Consider the following 19420-nt stretch of genomic DNA (forward strand, 5'->3'; position numbering starts at 1 on the left):
AAGCTTCGTTTCTAATTAACGGCCGCAGAGTGTTAATTGTTCATGGAGTCGTGTCATGGGGATACGCTCAGAGAGAGAATTCCTGCATGAGCATGGATTGGGCAGGTTCAACGGAATTCTTTTCACTCGATGCAATACACACACACATATATATATATATATATATGTAAGTGTTTCCACGAAAACGCGACAGGGTGTCATCGAAAGTGAATTCTTCGCGTTCCCGTTCTCGGGCAAACAGTCTCTCCCAGAGTTTCTAAAGCTATAAAAGATACCTCCATAAAGCCACTTTAAAAATTATCTATTTTAACCTGTCGTAAATTTTATCCGTTACTTTACATGTTAATTTTCACTCTTTCTCAAAATTTTCTATTCTCTTAACCAGCACTCTTGTGTAATCTTACTGAGTTAAACAACGTGTTATTTGTTGTACTAAAAATGAAAAGGTCACGTTTAAAGAAAAATTCATCCTGAATGGAAATTTGGAAATATATATTTCGACGATACACGTTGGAATAAAAGTATCCTGTAATCTGAATTAAGCGTTGCCAATTTCTTTTAAAATTATTATTTTCATTACTTAACGAAGAAATCATTTCGTTCAAATTTCTCTCGAAGAAAAAATTCACGAGATATATCCAATATTTTCATTACTCATAATTCGGTAGAACACGCGCTGATAATTTACTTTCATTTTCCAGAGATGGCAGAGAAGATGGTTCGTCCTGTACGACGACGGGGAGCTGACATACTCTGTGGACGAGCACGTGAGTTTCATTAAAAAAAAAAGAAAAAAAAAAAAACACCATTTATCCCTCGTAAATTCTCGATTCGTCATCCTCGATGCACACGACCAATCGATTCGTCGTCGAAATCCATTTTGCACCTGACAAATCCCTTTAACCCGACCCACTACGGTTTCATTCAGCGAAAGTGATCGTTCCACTAACGAAAACGTTCGAACGTAAACAACACGAGCGCGCGATCCCTTTCTTTAATACCCGAACGTTGTACCGACCGGAATGAACGTTCTTTACAACGTCGCTTTATAACGTCCATAATGGCCCTTTGTGCGCCAAGGACGTTCAGATACGTATCATTCAAAAAAGGATACCGAGGACGAGAAGTACGGTTGATTTATCGGTGAATTATCCTTTGCAATGTACGGTCCCCAAAAGTCGTTTATTCATTCGTTCTCGTTGTTTAAGAAGAAGAAGAACACTTTGAGTCTCGAGTATCTGAGACAAATTGTGAAAAACAGAATTTCTAGCTCGTTTAAATTAAGCTTTAAGCTTCGACTTAAAGAAAACGTCAGGATTTATTTAGAAAGATGAACGAATTCGATCTCGATCTGTCTCTCATTTTATCCATCTGAATAATGAAAATTTAAATTAATAGATCTTTTTATCGTAATTCAATCGTTATTCGAAAAATTATCACATTTAAAAGTAAAATGTTCTTCGAGGTGTAATTAAGAAACATTTGAGAATTTCCGTCGCAGGACAGCTAGCTTCTCTCTCTCACTGAGAATCGCCCCAAGTGGCGGACAGTTATCACCGTTGGTGGAATCGTGAACTGTCAGCCGTGAGGAATGTTACGGCAGGCAGTGAATCAAAAGCTGCCCCTTGGAACGGCTTCCTCGAAGTGTAGGAGCTGGGCAGAGGTCGAAGCCGATTGTAGTTGGCCGCCCATCGTCGGCGCCATCAATACTATCGACAATGTCCAGGCGGTCGGCAGAAGTGGCGCGAAATCTCGCGGTTAAACCCTTTCCCTCGCTCGACGTGGTTACACCAGCGTCAGAATTGATTTAAACGAGAACCGATGGCCGTTTAAAGGACCGTAAACTCCGTATTCCGCGAATTTTCCTCGGGAAACTTGGACTTGGATTGACGATAATGGGGAAAATGGCGGCTCTTCTTGATTTGAAATTGAGACCGGGTTTGGAGATTTTATTATTTTATTATCTACTTATGCAACGATTATATATAACGTCTATTATCTAGAATAAAGTATCATCGTAAAAATAAATAATTGAATTTCTATTCGAATCTTAATCGATATCAATTTTGCAAGAGAAAGAAAACACGGTTGGTCAACTCGATTTAATTTGTACTTACAAAAAACTTAAACGCACGGATATATATAAACGTTTGTATATAAATAGGATACTATAAAAGACACGCGAAACAAAAAACCCCTTAATAATTAGCGGCCATTAGCCGCGCCAGCCCTTGAATTCGTAAACTTTGAGAGGAATCTGAATCGTGGGAAAGGAGTCTCGAGTCTGGCGAGTCTTTATAAAACGCAATCTTTCTTCCCTTCCGACGTAATCCATTACGAAAAGGAGAGACAGAGATAGTATCGCTAACAATAACTCTCAATTGAAAAAAAATATATCGAACGACTCCAAGGACTCTCCCATGATCGTGTCTCTTCCCATAATCTGAAAACGAAATTATCGTTTCGTGCCGGTACATCATCGTACATCTCGGCAAGATAGCCGTCTACACCGTCGATCGATATTAACTGAACTTGGATCTTGAGGATCCGAGTATAACGAAGAATGGGCATTAAAGGCTCGATTTCGCGTGGCGGTAAAAAATTTACACGGCCAATAACGCGAGTATATCAAAATTGTCACTTTCCTTTATCGAACGGTGAATCGAACTTTAACCGGATGTCGCGTCTATTACAGGCTGTGGACACGCGAAAACGGAATTAAAATAATGGCGTAAGGGATTGGACGATGGGCGGCATCGATCCACTCCTCGGCCATCTTCGAAAGACCGGATTTAACGATCCGCTCGCTGTCCTTAAGGAAGGTCCATCCGATTCGAGAATGATCTCGGCCGAAAAATGCGAGAAGATGATAAGATGAATACGTACGGAGCGTGTCTCTTTCTTTTTCTTTCTTTCTCCTGTTCGAGCCGACGGCCTTGAGACGGAATGTGAAATTGGGCTAACGGGTCCGGATCTTTTGTGCATCGTTTTTGTCCACGGATTTTTATCGATTCTTCGTTTTTTTTTGGAGAAACAGAGAGAAAATTGGAATGTTCTCCTTTAAAATTAAAATCGAGTTAAAATTAGCCTCGTGAATCGCGATCGAGATCGATCAGCTGGTCAAAAGGAAAAAAACGTTTGAATCCAACGATGGCTCTATTCAGTCCCCGGATTATCTGGTAAAGTAAATCGCGACAAGGACGGATGAGACACGTAATAGCGTATCGAACCTGGGCACCCTGTGAATACGGTGAATTTTAAATCATCTTCTCTCTTAGAAGATCGAGATGATGAGTGCGATTCGTTTATTAATATTTATACGATGTGAAACGTAGGGAGGGGGAAGAAGGAGAGGAAGAAACTAATCTTGGTGCTCGAAACCTCAGCCCGAGCTCGTTAAAAAGGACGAGCCATGGAACTTTCCCCGCGTTAAAAGCAGGGGAAAATGGAGGAGGAAAGGAAATGGAAGCGTCCCGTAGCGAGCGATTTATCAAGGTTGTTCGAACGGGACAGGCGTAATCGTTGGGATGGGATTGGCGCGGGCCCCAATAATCGATGGTTAATTGGAAATGGCATTTCTCAAGGGAGATCCTCTCGCTACCGTGCGCGCTGGTTCGTCGAATGCCTCGCCTCGTATCTAAGCGAAATGGCCACCGGTGGCCAATTATGCAAATCCCTGGGAGGGGGAGAGGGAGGGATATTAATCGTTCGGATTGGAAACGATTAGCCGAGTTTCGCCAGACTTCTTTCAATTATCTCGAATTTTCTGTTCGTAGAAGAGAATCGAAAGAAATTGGATCCGTTAATTACGCGGTTAAAACCGCGAAACTTTTCTTTATCGCGCTAGTTGTTCCTCTTCCTCTTCTTCCACTTTTTTTATCGTTTTCTTCCTCCTCTTCTTCTTCTTCTTCTTCCTCATCCTCCTCCTCCTCTTCTTCTTTTTGTTCGTCGTCGCTTTCTTTCGTAGGACGGGCTCTCGAGGCGAGCCGATCACTCGTAGCGATTACCGGCCTCGCGCGCTCTACGCTCGGCTTGATTTACGCGCGCCTAATTAAATGAATTAGCCACTTGACACCGGTGTAAATTACGGCCTGATCGGGGTTCCTTGTGTTTATGTATGTTTGGATAGTGTCTGGCGTGAATTTGAATGGATAGCGGAATTCGCGCCGAGAGGGAGGGAAATTCGGAATGTGGAATTTTTTGAAAATTTCTTTTCTCGAAGAGGAAGGCAGATGCGATAAGAGAATAGTGTAGAAATAAAAGTTGACGATACTTTCCATTTTGTAATCAACAAATTTGGAAAAGATAATCTCGAAACAAAGAGAGAAGAAAACAATTCTAGAATAATCAAATAAAAATCTCTTTTCCTTTACAACTCAAATACTATCCTCGGTCCAAGGAAGTTGGTCAGCTGGTGTTGTTTACGGTTATTCGCAATTAAACGGTGCTCTAACGCCCGGGCACCGTTACGATATTAACGCGGATAATAATAATGGACAGAATTGTAGGTGGAACAAAAGGCGTCCTTAATGGCCGCGTTTTCCTCCCGGTTATTATTCCACCCGCTATTAACCGTGCACGGTTCATTAACATTTATCGGCGACGCAACTGTTGCGCTGTTGTCTGGCCGATGGCTATCGTTTAATTGGGGTCAACTGATTAACTCGCGTTTAGACGGACAAGCATCCGTGTATAAGACGGTCCGGGGAGGGGACGACGACTCCCTTTTGTCTTCCTATTGTTCGCCCTCGGTATCGATCTCGTCATCTCGACGTCACCCCGTGTTTCTGCAACGTTACACCCGCCAAAGACACGCTCCCCTAATTAGTCCCCGGGCCCCCCCGATCTCGATCGACGCGAAAACGCCACCTGGAAAACGATCCGATCGCGCCGCACTTTTGCTCGACGATTTGCGCCATTAAACCATGCCTGGCTGCACCCCGCCGCGATCTTTTTTCCTCGTTGAAGAGGAGGAAGGCGTTGCTCCTCCGATGATGCCTCGCGATAAGCTTTTGGTATTTAAGAGGCTTTCGAGTGTGTTCGAGCAGGCAGAGATATTCCAGTTACGGATATTATAGAATCATCGTACATCGTTTCGATTTTTTTCGAAGCTAGATAATTTGCATCTTCGTTCATTCCTCTCTTTCGCAATGTTTTAAACTTTTCGATCGAGGTGTCACGCTTTCCATCATCTACGTTTTCGTCGTTTGGTTGGATCGACGAATATTTCATCTCGAACGAACGTTGTTCGCGAAACTGACCACTCCGTACAGGACGTACGTGTCCCATAAAATATCTGCCGGGGAATCGAGTGTCCTCGAGAAACCGTTTAGAAACCAAGCGGTTTTCGAGCACCGCTAGATCCGAGAATTAGACATGGACCAGGTGTCTAAACGCGACAGGATCGTTAATTTTCCCGGCACCGTCTCGCGCGCGCTGAATCGGCTCCGTTTCCAATCGTATTTCGTACACGCCTTTTTCCCCGCCGTTCCTGGCATTCCCCAGCCATAACTGAATTTTTGGGAAAACGGTACCGTTACCCCGCGGTCTTAGAAGGTCAACTCAGAGGAGGTGAGTTGAACGTGTTGCAGGTGTAAACTCGGGCCGCATCGTTAATTTCCTCGAGAAAGATGATGATGATGATGACTCTCAAGAGTATCGTTTTAATAATAAATTAGGTAAAACGTAATTTTTAAAATTTATTATTATTATTGACTCGCGTGTCAACTCCCTTAACGAATCTTTCGTTCTTATTCGATCCCATTCACACTCTCCCCATAAGGATCAATTCACATTCCTGTACACGTGTAATATATACATATATATATCTCGATTACTTCCTCGTGAGATAAACCAGTCCCCAACCCATCCTGGTTCACAACTTCCTCACCGAGGCTCGGTTATCTCGCCACGTTCCTCGCCTCGGTTGACACCGGACGAGGCGGTTACGTAAGACAAGTGCCCGCCGGATTAAACGTGGAACAACAAACGTGGCGAGTATTTGCGCGCGTGATTGCGCGCCAGACCTGGCCCGTGTTCAACGCAAATCCGTGTATTAATATCGATGCGACGTGATGGCCGGTCGACGGGTGGAGGGAAAGAGGAGGAGGAGGAACGGGGAAGGATAAGCGGGACGGGTAAACAGAGATTGCTTCCGATACTTGGTTGAATTTGACGACGGAAGAGGGATGAAAGAACGAAGAAGAAGATACATATTAATTCGGAATTAAATTACTCTTTTCGATCGAATTACTTATTAATACAAATTGGGATCGAGGAATTGGTCGAAAAAACAAATGAACTGTAAAAGGTACTAAATTAAAGAAGTTTCTTCGAATTTCTACGATCCTCCTTTTAAAGAAAATGAACGAACGAATGAATTATAAAAATCGAAAATATCCAAAAAAAAAAAGAAACCATCGAAGATATCCATCGCATCGCAACGATTTCGTCGAATCGACAGAATCAATTCTATCCAAACGGTCGAATCGCGTTCCATTGAACCGTAAACGCCAGCTTCCGTGTTCCGGCTAACTGTTCATCACGAGGAACCGTGCGCGCGCCTCTCGATCCGAGGAGGGACGAGGAGGGACGAGGGACGAGGACAGTGCATCGAGCGCAATAAACGGAGAGAGGGAGAGAGAATGAGAGGGAGAGAAAGAAGGAAGGAGAGAGAGAGAGGTAACGTTGCTCGCCCATTAAACTATAGCCTCCCATGGTTGGTCTAGTTTAAAGCCGTCGTCGGGTCTCGCGTGAGTCTGATCGCAGTTCGAACAGGTTGAACAGTTGGGTAATGGAGGCGCCCACATCTCTCCGCTAGCGGTACCAGCTTCTGTTATCTCAGTTGCTTCGAATCCACCAGACTATTTCCACGGGACGATAGCGAGTTTCGTGGAAGATCGGGGGCTGTTGGATCCCATCAGAGGAATGAGCGGGAATTGGACGGGAATGAGAATAGTCTCGACTTTATCGACTGTAGGTCATTGATCTCGAACGATTTGTTCGTTTAACGGGGGAGAGGAATTATATTCGTGGAAAAGGGATTCAAGAATTTTTTTATTAATCGAATCTTTCCTAACTTTATCCCTCGAATTGTTAAATCCTTTGGCAATGCGGTATTTAGATTAAAGAAAAAAGAAAGAAAGGAAACTTTGGATTCGTTTAATAAAAAGATTCTCTTGATAATTGATGCCATGGATGTAGAAAATGAAATTATCTTGATGAAAGTCCAGCCATTGAGAGAATGAAACTCATCTATTCTTTCTCCCCTCGTGATTTATATAACGGTTGATCGAATTTTCACGGGGAGCAAGATTTTTTCCCCGGTATTTTTCGTTCGGGGCCGAGGGATTGAAAACTTATTGGTGTGGAGAGTGAAAGGTGGGCCGGGCGAAAGCCGCGCACCAAGGCTTGGAGCTCGTTTCAAAAATTCCTGAGGGAGAAGTATGTAATTATCTGGGAATAATGGACACCCTAGGCGGCCCGGGTTAACTTTCGTCCAAGCTATATAGGATTCGTTCGAGATGCGGCCGCAGATTTATTGGCCACGTTGACGGCCGGGCGACGTATAAATTACGATTTCTTTTTTATCCGTATGGTCAACCAGACCTGTCGCTCTTCCTAATTCGAATTCCTCGCTTCTCCTTTTTTCTTCTTCTTCCATAACCAATTTATATCGCCTATTTTCGAAAAAGCAGCCATTCAATAGTAGCCGCTTCTTAAGAAAAACGCGTATAAAAATAGAATAGCATCGTAATCTTCTTTATATCCTCTACGAATCCTCTCCGCCGATCGTTATTTATTTCCAATATAAATAAAAATTCGAGGGAAGGAAATGCAATTTTTGTCGAAGCGAAATCCTCGCTCGGCAAGAATCCTCGAAAGCGACGAGACGCGTTTCGAAGGTCGCGCTCCTCTTTCAGGGATGGGTGAAAAAGAATCTGCGGGGGAGGGAGGGTCCAGAAAGATCTTTATCCCCTTCTCTCTCATTCTCGGCTCCTCCTCGAAACGGCTTTTGTCGAATTTTCTGCGCGTATGGAGACAAAGTGGAGAGAAACTGGTCGACCTCTGGGTCCCCTCGGGTCTTTTTCTCCCTTCCTTTTCCCGCAGACATCCTGTTGTCGTATTGCTCCCGTCCATTTGCGGCTCGATCCAAGACCAGGCAAGAAACGCGGCGGGCCCGTGGATAAGGGGATCCTCGGGTGGGACGAGGTGTCAGGCCGACCGCAATTATCAGTAATGATAGCCTCCTCGCGAGGCCCGTTCTAGCGGCGACAGTTATACGCCGCCATATTGATGACCGGTCGCGCATGAACGAATGTGTACGTGACCCCCACGGGATCATTGAATCATACCAGGATCCCTCCTCCTCCTCCTCCCCGATTTTCCGTTACCTCTTCGCAGGAACGCAGAATCACGCGGACACGGCAGATCTCTTTGACCCTGCTTCTGCCTCTCTGATCGAGCAACAAGAAGAATACCTTTTCGCAAGAGTTGGAATTTAAATCCGAATTTAAATAAATTTAATATTCTTCGTATCGTTTTGATATATTTAGAAGAATTTAAAAACGGACATTTCCTTCCTTCTCACGGTTAAGAAAAGTTCTAAACCTCTCCTTCTGTTCTTACAGACATCTCCTTCTACCAACGTAAAATTCCCATCGCAACCCCGGTTGGTTCGTTCGTTTCGACGAGAAAATAAAAAGAAATATGGAAATGGAGGCAGACACGCCGGCTGGCTCGCGATAGATCTTCCATACCTGTTCCCCGCGAGCACGAGTTCGTCGCCGCGTCGATATTATATTCTCGCGGTCGTTGTTCCAAGTTGGCCGCCGAGCATCGATGATAATAATTATCGTGTTACGATGGATGACTTTCTCATTCGTCTGCCCAGGCCCTGCACGCATTCGCCCGCTCGCATTCGCAGGGATATCGGATCGTTTGTCTCTCGAACTGTCCGTGTCCGCTTCCGTCACTGGCCGGCCCCGGGATGCGCGTACAGTAACCACCGAGCGGTTACTCGAGCGGATTCCTATCAGTGACATGCAAATCGATCTCCCTGGGCTCTCCGACCTTTGCTACGAAACAGACGTATCTCTGGTAAGCCGTGTGTCTGTGTGTGCATCTTCTACCATATACATATTTACGCTATCGTTCCCTCGGATCTATACCCTTCGGTGGAGACCCACCCCCTTCGAGGCCGCGTTTCGCTCGCGAGAACCACGACGAAACTCCCTTCTAGCTCCTTGATGACTCCTTTTTCTTCTGAGAGAGACAGAGAGAGTTTTTCGTTTCTGTTCATGGCGTTTGTTCGTGGAAGAGATTTTGGGAGGAGATGTGCAGATTGCTCGTTCATCGTATTTAATTTTGATTACGAAGGAGGATTATTGGAGGTTGTGAATACAGCGAGGGATGAATACAGTGTTTTCGATTAATTTCTTGTTTTCTGAGGAGAAATTGGACGTCGCTTCGTGTCACCACTGAAGAGACGTTGAACCATCATTGGAAACTATCAATTTGTCGAAACGAGGTTAATGGGAACAGCTAGCTACTACGTCCAGATATCCTCCGTATCCGTTCGTAGCCGGTTAAACGTCGGCAATTTGCTCCGCGTTTTTTTTTTTTTTTCGAAATGGTCTTGAAAATATCGTAAACCGAGATAAACGATCGCGAGAAACATTTTTAAGAAGGGGGGAAAAACTGGATTAGGCAATGTGTAAAAGTAGTAGTGGTGGTATATATGCAAAACCGGGAGAAACAGCCTGAGAATCTAAAAAAGAAAAGAGAAAAAAAGGAAAGGATGATGGAAACGAGCCGACTAACCAGTTTACCGCAACGACTGCTTTTTTCTTTATTCCTATTTTTGGCTATTTTATGGATTTACGGTAATCCGCCGTTCTAACTCAGCCATGACGAGAAATATACCTGTCTCCTGTTCTTTAATTTACAATCGTTGAATCAAGTCGTCCCGTGTAATTCGAATTCGTTTCCCCGACGATTCACGGAATTGTCACGATATTCGACTTTATCGGAGCTAAAGTTCCAAACTTGACCACCCTTCCTCAAACGTTAAAACGTCGAAAATAAACCAGTCTCGTTCGAGGAAGAAAGAAAAAAAAAGGAAAAAAAAGAATTTCCAGAACCGTAAAAACGAAGGAAGGACCGTCGAAGGTATTTCCGAACCAACGAATCCTTTCTTCCCTTTTATTTCATGGAGCAAAGCGAATCGGGTCCAGAGGGTTCACGAATCGTCGGTTTTGTGCAGGGCTGTTCCCTAGGACAATGAGAGGTTGCCCTCTTCCTACGGTTGGCTCATCTTCCTTTTGAAAACCGGCCTTCAGCCACTCGGCCGCTTCTTATTCTTCTTATTCCTCCTTTTTCTTCTTCTTCTTCTTCTTCGTCTTCTGCTCCGGTCCAGATGCTGGGATCACGAAATCAGCGAAGTGTTCGCGTTGAGAGGCGTTTGGGCCCCGGCCGTGGCGCCCAAACGAGTTTTAAATTGCATCGGCCGGCCATTTGAATGCGAAAACACGCGAGGATGCAAAACGGGCCGCCTAAACGCACCACCTGATCGTCCATCTCGGCCCCCCAACACTTCTCTTTCTCCTCTGTTTTTTAAGTTGGAGGCTGCTTTTAGCCAGATACTTTCAATCTGTACCACGGCTTGATATTCGGGGACGTGCAACAGGTTCTTGATTAGGATACGATTGCTCTCGATCGGAGAGGTTTCAGTTCCAGAGATTGCTTTTTAAAGACGAATTTTAGATCGGTCACTCAATTTCTTTAAAGAATTAGAAAAAAGGAAAATGTGGATCCACTTGATAAAAAATTTAGGTTAATAACTCCCTTCAAAAAAACCTTCATTCTAAGTTGCAAGAAAAGAACAAATAATACACTTTACTCGTTTCGCTCTCCGTGTAGTGTGACTAATTCAAAGTATCTTACAACGATCGTAAAAATCACAAAGTGGAAAGATATATTTCTCGCGTATCGTAAAATAAACTAACTATGATCGAAGAAAGAGATTAATTCAATTACTATGCCCAAGCATATTCACTTTTCACGCTGTCGAATATTAAATTCGGTTAAATTCACGAATATTATCTCGTCCAACTAATTTCAAATTATTTTATACCCGAATAACGAAACGAAAGCTTCTCGAAAACCCCTTTACGAGGCGGAAAGGTGTCGGTCGTAAGAAAGAAAAGAGAGAAAAAAAGGGGCCACCACCGTGCGCGGTTCGATTTTCACGCAACATCGTAACTCGGATTAATCCCGACACGGATTGTGCACGCGTGCCTGGCCCGACCACCTGTCGCATAATTCCTGATCCAAGTCTCTCCCCCTCTTCGTCCCGCGCGGATCCTCGATCGTGGTGAAAATTCGCGGAATCCAGGTTTGATTTAGAAGCGGGAAGGGAAGTTGCGCCGCGACGTGGTTGTGTTGCGAGTCGTTCGAGACGGCTCGGTTCAAAACATTCATAGATCTCTCGAATGATAAATTTTTTTCCTTTTTTCTTTCTCTCTCTCTTCAACGAAGAAAACCTTGAACGACGCTTCGTTTCTTCGATTTTGCTTGCTCTTGTTTGGGTTCGTACTAACTCGGGGATCGGGATTAATTAAAATTCACAGCGGAGCTGTTAATTCGAATTTGATTTCTCATCGAGATGAGGACGTCTCGTTCGATTTTTATTTTATTACGCGCGACAATTATACAGCGAGAGGGAACTGTGAGGCGTTACTATGTTGGCGGGATTAAAATTTAATCCCCGAGGATTAAGTGTCTTCTGAATGCGGTCGGATTAGGATTCGGACTTTTTTTACGAATTCCTTCGCGTACTTTTTCAAAAAGATTCCAATCTAGTTTGGAATCTGAAAAGGGGGAAAAAGGGAAAAGAAAGGAAAATATATTGCGACAGTTTGGGTTATCGTAGGTTAATTTTTCAATCTTGTTTCTTTCGGAGTTAAATATCATTCTCTCCTCGTAAAGGCGTGTGGAAATTATTTATTTCGAGTAGAAACCTGGAATCTTTTTTCCATTCTTGATTCCGTATTGAAAAACAATTTCTTATAATTCAAAAGTTTGATGATGAAGTGAACTTATCGATTTACATTTGTTAAAAAAAAAAAGGAAAGAACAGATCTTTAAAAATAATATCATCTTTCGAAATTCTAGATTCGAAACAAAACCAAGAAGGGACAATTATTAAATGGCTCGAGATAAAATGTAACTAAATATGTCGTAAGAATCACGAATCCTGGGCTCTTTTTCTCGCAAAAATATCGAAAGATTTCGAATTTTCTCAAAGTTTCCCTTAACGAGATCTCGTCCATTCGATACAAGGACGCGTTTCCAAACGATTCGATCGGCCACGTCAGGTAACGAAAAAGAAAAAAGAATTCAATTTACCAGCTGTCCGGATTGACAGAGGAGATTTCTTTCCGTGCGAATTCTTCTACTCCATGGTCCCAGATTCGTCCTAGATAAAGGAGGAACCACCGTTCGGAATAATTTCACGGCGTGAAACGCGCGCAACCACGTATTCTGCGATGTTCTGCGTGTCAGATACGGCCAGCACGAAGAATGGTGGCCCGGCCTCGGCCCCCCTTTGATTCTATCTTTGGGCCCCGGGACTTTTTTTTGACGAAACCGATTCCTTTCCAACCGATCCTCCTCCCGCGATGACCCATTCTGCGTTTAACGAGTGATCGACGAGTGACAGTGGTTGGAAGAGGAGATGGATCTGTTTGTTGCTCTGCAAGTTTGATTGAAAATAATTAATAATATTCGATATCTGTGCGGTGGAAATATTTATTTTTACGGTGTCGTAGTTCAAATTAGTGAGATATCGAGATAGACAGATTTCTTTTTGTTAGTGCATTTGAAAATTATTGATAAAATGCGTGTAATTTGTTGCAGAATACGAGCACTCGAAATGTTGTAAAATCTGAAAAAAGAAACCCAGTGCACCATTCAAGCAAGAATGGAAAATGGAAGGAATAGTAATTGCAGAATCAAGTTGTTGAAACGAAAAGAGAATAGTCGTAAAGTTTAATCCCAAACGATTACTCTTGCAAAAAAAACAAGTCCTTTCCTTTTCATCCTCAAAGCTCAAACAATTTCTCCCTTCATAGTCATTTCCTCGTTCGTCGAACTCGAAAGAGAGGCAAAACGTTGCGCGATTTAGAAACGATCCTCGTCTCCTCGCGTGAAAACCTGGAGAGGGGAATCGCAGGTGGTTTTTCATCGCGATGAAAATAACCTCCTCTTCTTTCCCTTCGTCTCTTCTCCTTTTTTCTCTCTTTCTTCCTTTTCCTTTCTTTCTTTTTCTTTTTTTTCCACCAGTTCCTTTGATGTCCAGAATTCAAAAGAAGTCCGCGTGTTCCTCGTTGGTGAAGCAGGTTCGGCAAATTAGCAGCCCTTTTGTGCTGCCACTCGCTCGCTCGCCGCCAGTGAATTCGGTTTAAATCGCGCCGCCTCGCCGGCCCGATCGAAATACGCGCGGCCTCTTCCGGGAAGATGTGTCGAGAAACCTTGGCTTGCCTCGCTCCGATATTTCCGTCACAACGTCTTGTCACGCTCCTGGATTTTCGAATTCCTTCCCTTTCAAACTTTAACAGGAGATCGTTTCGCTTGTCCCACCTTTCTCCCTTTTCCTTTTTGCCGGCGACATATAGCGAGGGATAAATTTTCTTCTTTCGTGAAGAGATACTTATATATATATATATCTTTAGAACGAATATATTAAACAATTTTTTTTTTTAAACTGAGACACCATTATATAATTATTGAAATTTCCTTTCCTTCCTAATATTCTCTATTGTTCGATCAGCAAAATCGAAATTCAAACTGCATCTCCCAGCTATATCCACTCATACATCTATCCTCCTCTCCCTTTCCTCTTCGAAGAGGAAAACTTCGTTCCTCGAAACGATTAAGTTGCCTCATTCATATCTCAGCTTGGAAGAGAGAACGGTATCTCTACGTGATTATACAAGCTGCAAATTAAAATAGAGAGGGGATGAATTCGGAGAATCGGGTTCGTTAAAACCCGTCGATTGTCCCATCAGTGGGTAACGGGTCGAGGTTGTGTTTGTGAGAAACAGAGGAACGACAGGTAGAGTGTATAAAGTGGCCACGACGGCGGTCGTTAGAACGTGTAGAACCGTTCGAATTAGACGGGGCGCAACGAGGGATACGGTACGCGGGCCCAAGGAGGAGTTTGCCGGCTCCTCTAATTGCATCTAATTAGATTAGAAGGGGCCGTGTTGTAGGTCCGGTGTTGATCAGGGTAAGGGCAGGTCCGGATCCTCTCCTCCCCGCCCTCGAATTCGATTACCATTCCCCGTGCTTTTAATCGGCACGATTAGACGAGCGCGGTACGAGCGAGCCATCGTACGAGACGATGGCGTTAATTGAAACCTCGACGGCGAAGGATGGACGGATTTTTCTTTATTTTTTCTCGATTCGATTCTCGTTGAGCTGGTCCGTAAATCGAGGCGTGTTGGACTCTGTATGTACTCTGTTGTTTAGACATGTGTTTTTGAATAATATGTGGATGTAGGTTGGAACTCGTAGGATGAAAAGGTTGTTTAAGTTATCGATCAAATTTCATTCCTTTCTACTTTGTCCTATTAGATCTATTTAGATTTTATTTCTTGACTATTTTCTTGAATCGAAGGGGAACGAATATATCGGGTTGGACGGGAAGGATTAATCTCTATTTATCCTCTTTGTCTTCGCGAATGAAACTTCTCACGAGCCGATATTTATCTGAACTGGATGGATATATATCGTGGCTTGGCGAAAAAATGGAAAGTTACGCAAAAGATGTTGCACGATCTCGTTTATGTGAGATGGGGAATAGATGGTGTAATTGTTCCAACGATTTATTATTCGAGATGGAATTGGTGCGTAGAATTTGAATAATGGAAAACTTAAACGGGGTTGAAACTCGATATCATCAGATCTTCCTCTACTAATTTTCTTTCGTCGTTTCCAGATATCGCAGGGAGAAGGGAAAAGAAAAGGGAAAAAGCGGAAAAGGTTATAGCGCTTTGTCCCGGTGTTTAATCCTTCAAAGAGATTGATGCTCGCGCAGGGTCGTACATCTTAATGTTTCCACTCTATCGTGGACGAAGTGATTAATCGTGTAAGGAAGGTAACGGTACAAGGATTTTATAATTTGAAGGGAATCCTCCTCCTCCTTGGTCCGTGGGAAGAATCGCTTTTTCATCCCATCACCCCCTAACCTCGCCGTTTCCTTCCCCTTCCATCTCGAAACGCCTCCTCCTCGAACTTAGCCTTAAACAGCAACAACCTTCGCCTTCCCTTCCTTCCTTCGTTCATTCTATTTCTTCGGCGATAAATCACAAAAAAGGACACGCCACGGACACTCGAAAATGTCCGGCAAGACCACAGCCCATTCTCCCCCCATAATTCATCCCAACCCTCCTTACCATATTTACCAGAATTTGTCGTGGCGAGCATCACGACGAGTTAAAAATCGCCAGATTTATCACCTCGTGATTCACGTATCCCAAGCTCGCGTTTCCCAAGTTCATCTTCGGTGAAAAAGTTCTTTATTCTCTCTCTCTCTCTCTCTCTCTCTTTTCTTTTCGTTTTTTCAACAAAGGACACGATCTCTCCACGGAGAGATCGAACAGAGAGCCGGCAACGTGTCCCTCGACAACGAGCCTCGCTCGACGATCTGTCCGACTTCATTAAGGGGGTCATATAGCATCGCGGGCAGAAGAAGGTCGCCTCGAGGGGTTTCCTAATTGTGTGCGGGGAGCGAGAAGGGGTGGAGGGTTGGCAGATACGTATGGTCGCGCTTTTTGACCCCGTGCTCCTGTTCGTTCCGCGCGATTTATCGTCGCGCTTCCCCTCCCCAGGCTTGGGGAGTTGTTTTGTCGGTGTTTAGAGAAGAGGGCGTGTTTCTCCTCGTTTGTCAAAAGATTATCTATCGATCCTTCGTTTCCTCCGCAATTAATATCACAATTGTTAATGTTAACAATCGATTGTTCCTCCAAGAAGTATTTATTTTTCTTTTATTTTTCTCGCGAAAGTAGAATTAATTTAAATTAATTTTTGAAGAGTGTGCATTCGCAAGAACTCGATGTTAATTACCCTTTGCCACGCGTGAATCGTAATAATACGTTCTGCTCGAAGCGAGAGGAGGAGGAGGAGGAGGTTGTGTAAATCGTACATTAACGAGTAAGAGAGGAGGAGTTGGAAATGGATATTTTATCGAATCTGTTGGTATCGCGTCGTGGTCGGTTTCTGGGTGGTCAGAATTGTTCGGCGTGGCGGGCGAAAAATTCTGGCGGGCGCGTTTACAGGCCCTCCTCGGGGACAACGACGAGGACGAGGACGAGGACGGGGTTGAAGTATTTACGGTCTCGTCGAGACAATGCTCACGCACCGGCGCGGATCTCTCCCCTCCTCCACCTTCGATTCCTCGATACCTTGTCGAGCCGTACCGACACGCGGCCGCAAAAATGCGCGGCCGTGCGTGTCTTCCGGTTACCGTTTAAGGCAAATATCCCGCCGTCTCGAGCCTCGTCCAAGGGACCAACTTAGCTTCGAGAGTGTTTCCAGGAAACAGTGTTTACGATATTGGTGGATCATAGAATGTAAAGGAGGAAAGTATTTCCCGTGTAAGAATTTTCCACTTTGCCTCTCTTCCTTTTTTTTTTAATTTTATTTTAAGAAGAGAAAAAATATATATATTTATATATTTAGACAAAGCTTCTTACAATTTAGTTAATTTATTATGGTTTAAAAACTAAGAATCTTGCAATATTGATTGTATTATCTAATTGTAATTATCTTTTTAAAAAAAGATTTTTGGATTGAGAATTTTCCTTGGTTTTATGATTTGGAAATGACGAAGTGGAGGAACGAAGGAGATTATTCGATGAGTATAATCCTCGTACGAATCAAAAAAAAAAAAAAGAAAAATGGGGCTACGTGGAAGGTCGTTTAGAATGCATCCAGTGTTTCGTGAAAGTGCATCGAAGCGTTTATCTTCCGGGATTCGTGCGATTAGTCGTCGATGGATCATGGAATAGAATAGATTGCCAGTCGAATGATCGTCGACGCCTGATGGATCGCCTTCTCACGATCCATTGATGGATAGACCGATACTGGTGCTAATGAGAAACGCTGTTTAATGACTCGAATCCCTGTGGGAAATGACATTCTGGGATTTGATTTTTATCTTGGAAGGATAGGATGGTTGGAAATGCTGGATTCTTCGGCGCGTAGCTCTAAATGGAGTTGGTTTATGATTTGGAACTTTTGTGATTGATGGAATTTTTTCTCAAGATATCTTCAAAAATAAGGATTTGTTGTTGGAATCTTTATCGTTGTTGTTTATAAATTATTATTACGAACGAAGCGATTCTTTAGATTCTTATGGTTCGCATGATACATTGAGCGCATCATCAAGTCATTTTAAATGAATAATATCAATAGAAAAATAATATTATCTATTTGTGAGTAAAAATTTTTCTTCTTTGTATACTGTATTCCAACTGGATCGTTTTTATTTTCGTGCAAAATCGTAGATCAAGATTTTGCCAATGGTTTACCGTCCAGTTGATTTGGTAGAATCCTCTATGTTTTCTTCGTAGATTTAAAATCTACGGTTGTTAGTAGGCGTTCCAATGAATTATATTCGTCGAACTCCTCTCCAAGCACTCCCTCATCGCGCAAAGATCATTACAATTTTCTAGATTGATAGCCAAGATAGATGAGCAAGATAGATGGAAGGTAGTGAAAGTGAGGCTTGGAAACAAGTACTCTTTAACTGGTAAATAAATCTAGTCCTTCTAAACCTTCTGAACCATAATAAACTTATGTTACACCTAGCCATCTACCCAGCCTAGGTTATATCTAGATTAAATTAAAGTGAACATACACCAGAGATCCAAGTTACAGGCCTCGCACACTCTATTTATCTAAACTCGAGTTAAAAAATTAAATTACACTTGTAATCGGTGCCTCTATCTCAAATTGAATTATACAACTTTCAACATCCCTAAACCAACGAAATTCAACGATTTGTATTTTTATACAATAATTGTATAACCGTTCATCTATTAGTGTTTCAAGTTTTAAAAGATAAGATTAATTAAAACTGCAACTCAATTGCAATTCAAAAAGATTACTATTGATGAACGCATCAATACAGAAGAAATAACACTTCTACCCATATCCATGAATCATAAATTCCATAAATATTCCACTTCACGAAATAAAGGAAAAATTTTAGAAGAGAAAAGAAGAGGAAAATGAATAAATAAATTTAGAGAAGAATAAGAGGAAGAAAATAAAGACAATCCTCTTCTCAAATAAAGAATGCACGTGATACATGTAGTAAGACTATGCCTAGTCTTCTTCCTACCATGAATCATAAACCATATTCCAATTCACGAAATAAAGAAAAAATTTTAGAAGAGAAAAAGAAGAGGAAAATGAATAAATAAATCTAGAAGATAAGAGGAAGGAGATAAAGATCTTCTTCTCAAATAAAAAATGCACGACGCAAGACTATGATCCTGAAGAAACACGCATAGTCTTCTTCCTACTCATATCTATGAATCGTAAACCGTGTTCCAATTCACGAAATAAAGGAAAAATTTTAGGAGAAGAGAAAAAGAAGAGGAAAACGAATAAATAAATCTAGAGGATAAGAGGAAGGAGATAAAGGTTTCAAATAAAGAATACACGTAAGACTATGATCCTGAAGAAACACTCTTAGTCTTCTTCCTACCCATATCCATGAATCGTAAACCGTGTTCCAATTCACGAAATAAAGGAAAAATTTTAGGAGAAGAGAAAAAGAAGAGGAAAACGAATAAATAAATCTAGAGGATAAGAGGAAGGAGATAAAGGTCCTCTTTTCAAATAAAGAATACACGTAAGACTATGATCCTGAAGAAACACGCATAGTCTTCTTCCACGTTTGTTCGTAGGGACGAACACGAGGATATCGAGCGATACCCGCTGAGATGGCCCGTCGTCATCATCCGTCAGAGCGAAACACACTCGTTGGCTTGCGGTGGAAACAAGAAACGCTGGTCTTGTTCCCGGTAATCGGGTGCATATAGTTGGAAAGCGCTTTCAGGTTGTACAGCCTCGCGAGAAACCACCGGAGTTGTTCTGCCCCACCCTTCGAATATCGGCAGTTACTTATTACGGAGAGGGTAGAAGGATCGATAGGAATTAGCGGAATGAGAAGAGGATGAATCTGTTTATGCAGATGCTGCTCGAGATCTCGTCGACCGTTTGATAGACATTCGTACTTTCATTGAGTTTCATTTTTAAGATTCGATTAGATTGGTCGAATATTTATTTCAGATCGATCTCCGGAGACAAACTCTTCTAAATGTTTAAATAGTAAAGTTGAATCTAA

The 19420-nt window shown here is 42.7% G+C and overlaps 1 protein-coding gene across 8 annotated transcripts in view; it reads left to right on the forward strand.

The window, feature by feature from the left end:
- Positions 1-19420, forward strand: part of osp (outspread) — a 185459-nt gene that overhangs the window by 102518 nt on the left and 63521 nt on the right. For all 8 annotated transcript variants that reach the window (XM_026439344.1, XM_026439340.1, XM_026439345.1 and 5 more), the window contains 1 exon segment: positions 702-767. In XM_026439344.1, coding sequence (XP_026295129.1) covers positions 702-767 — 66 coding nt within the window.

Source organism: Apis mellifera, linkage group LG3, assembly GCF_003254395.2.
Source record: "Apis mellifera strain DH4 linkage group LG3, Amel_HAv3.1, whole genome shotgun sequence".
Lineage (NCBI taxonomy): Eukaryota > Metazoa > Arthropoda > Insecta > Hymenoptera > Apidae > Apis > Apis mellifera.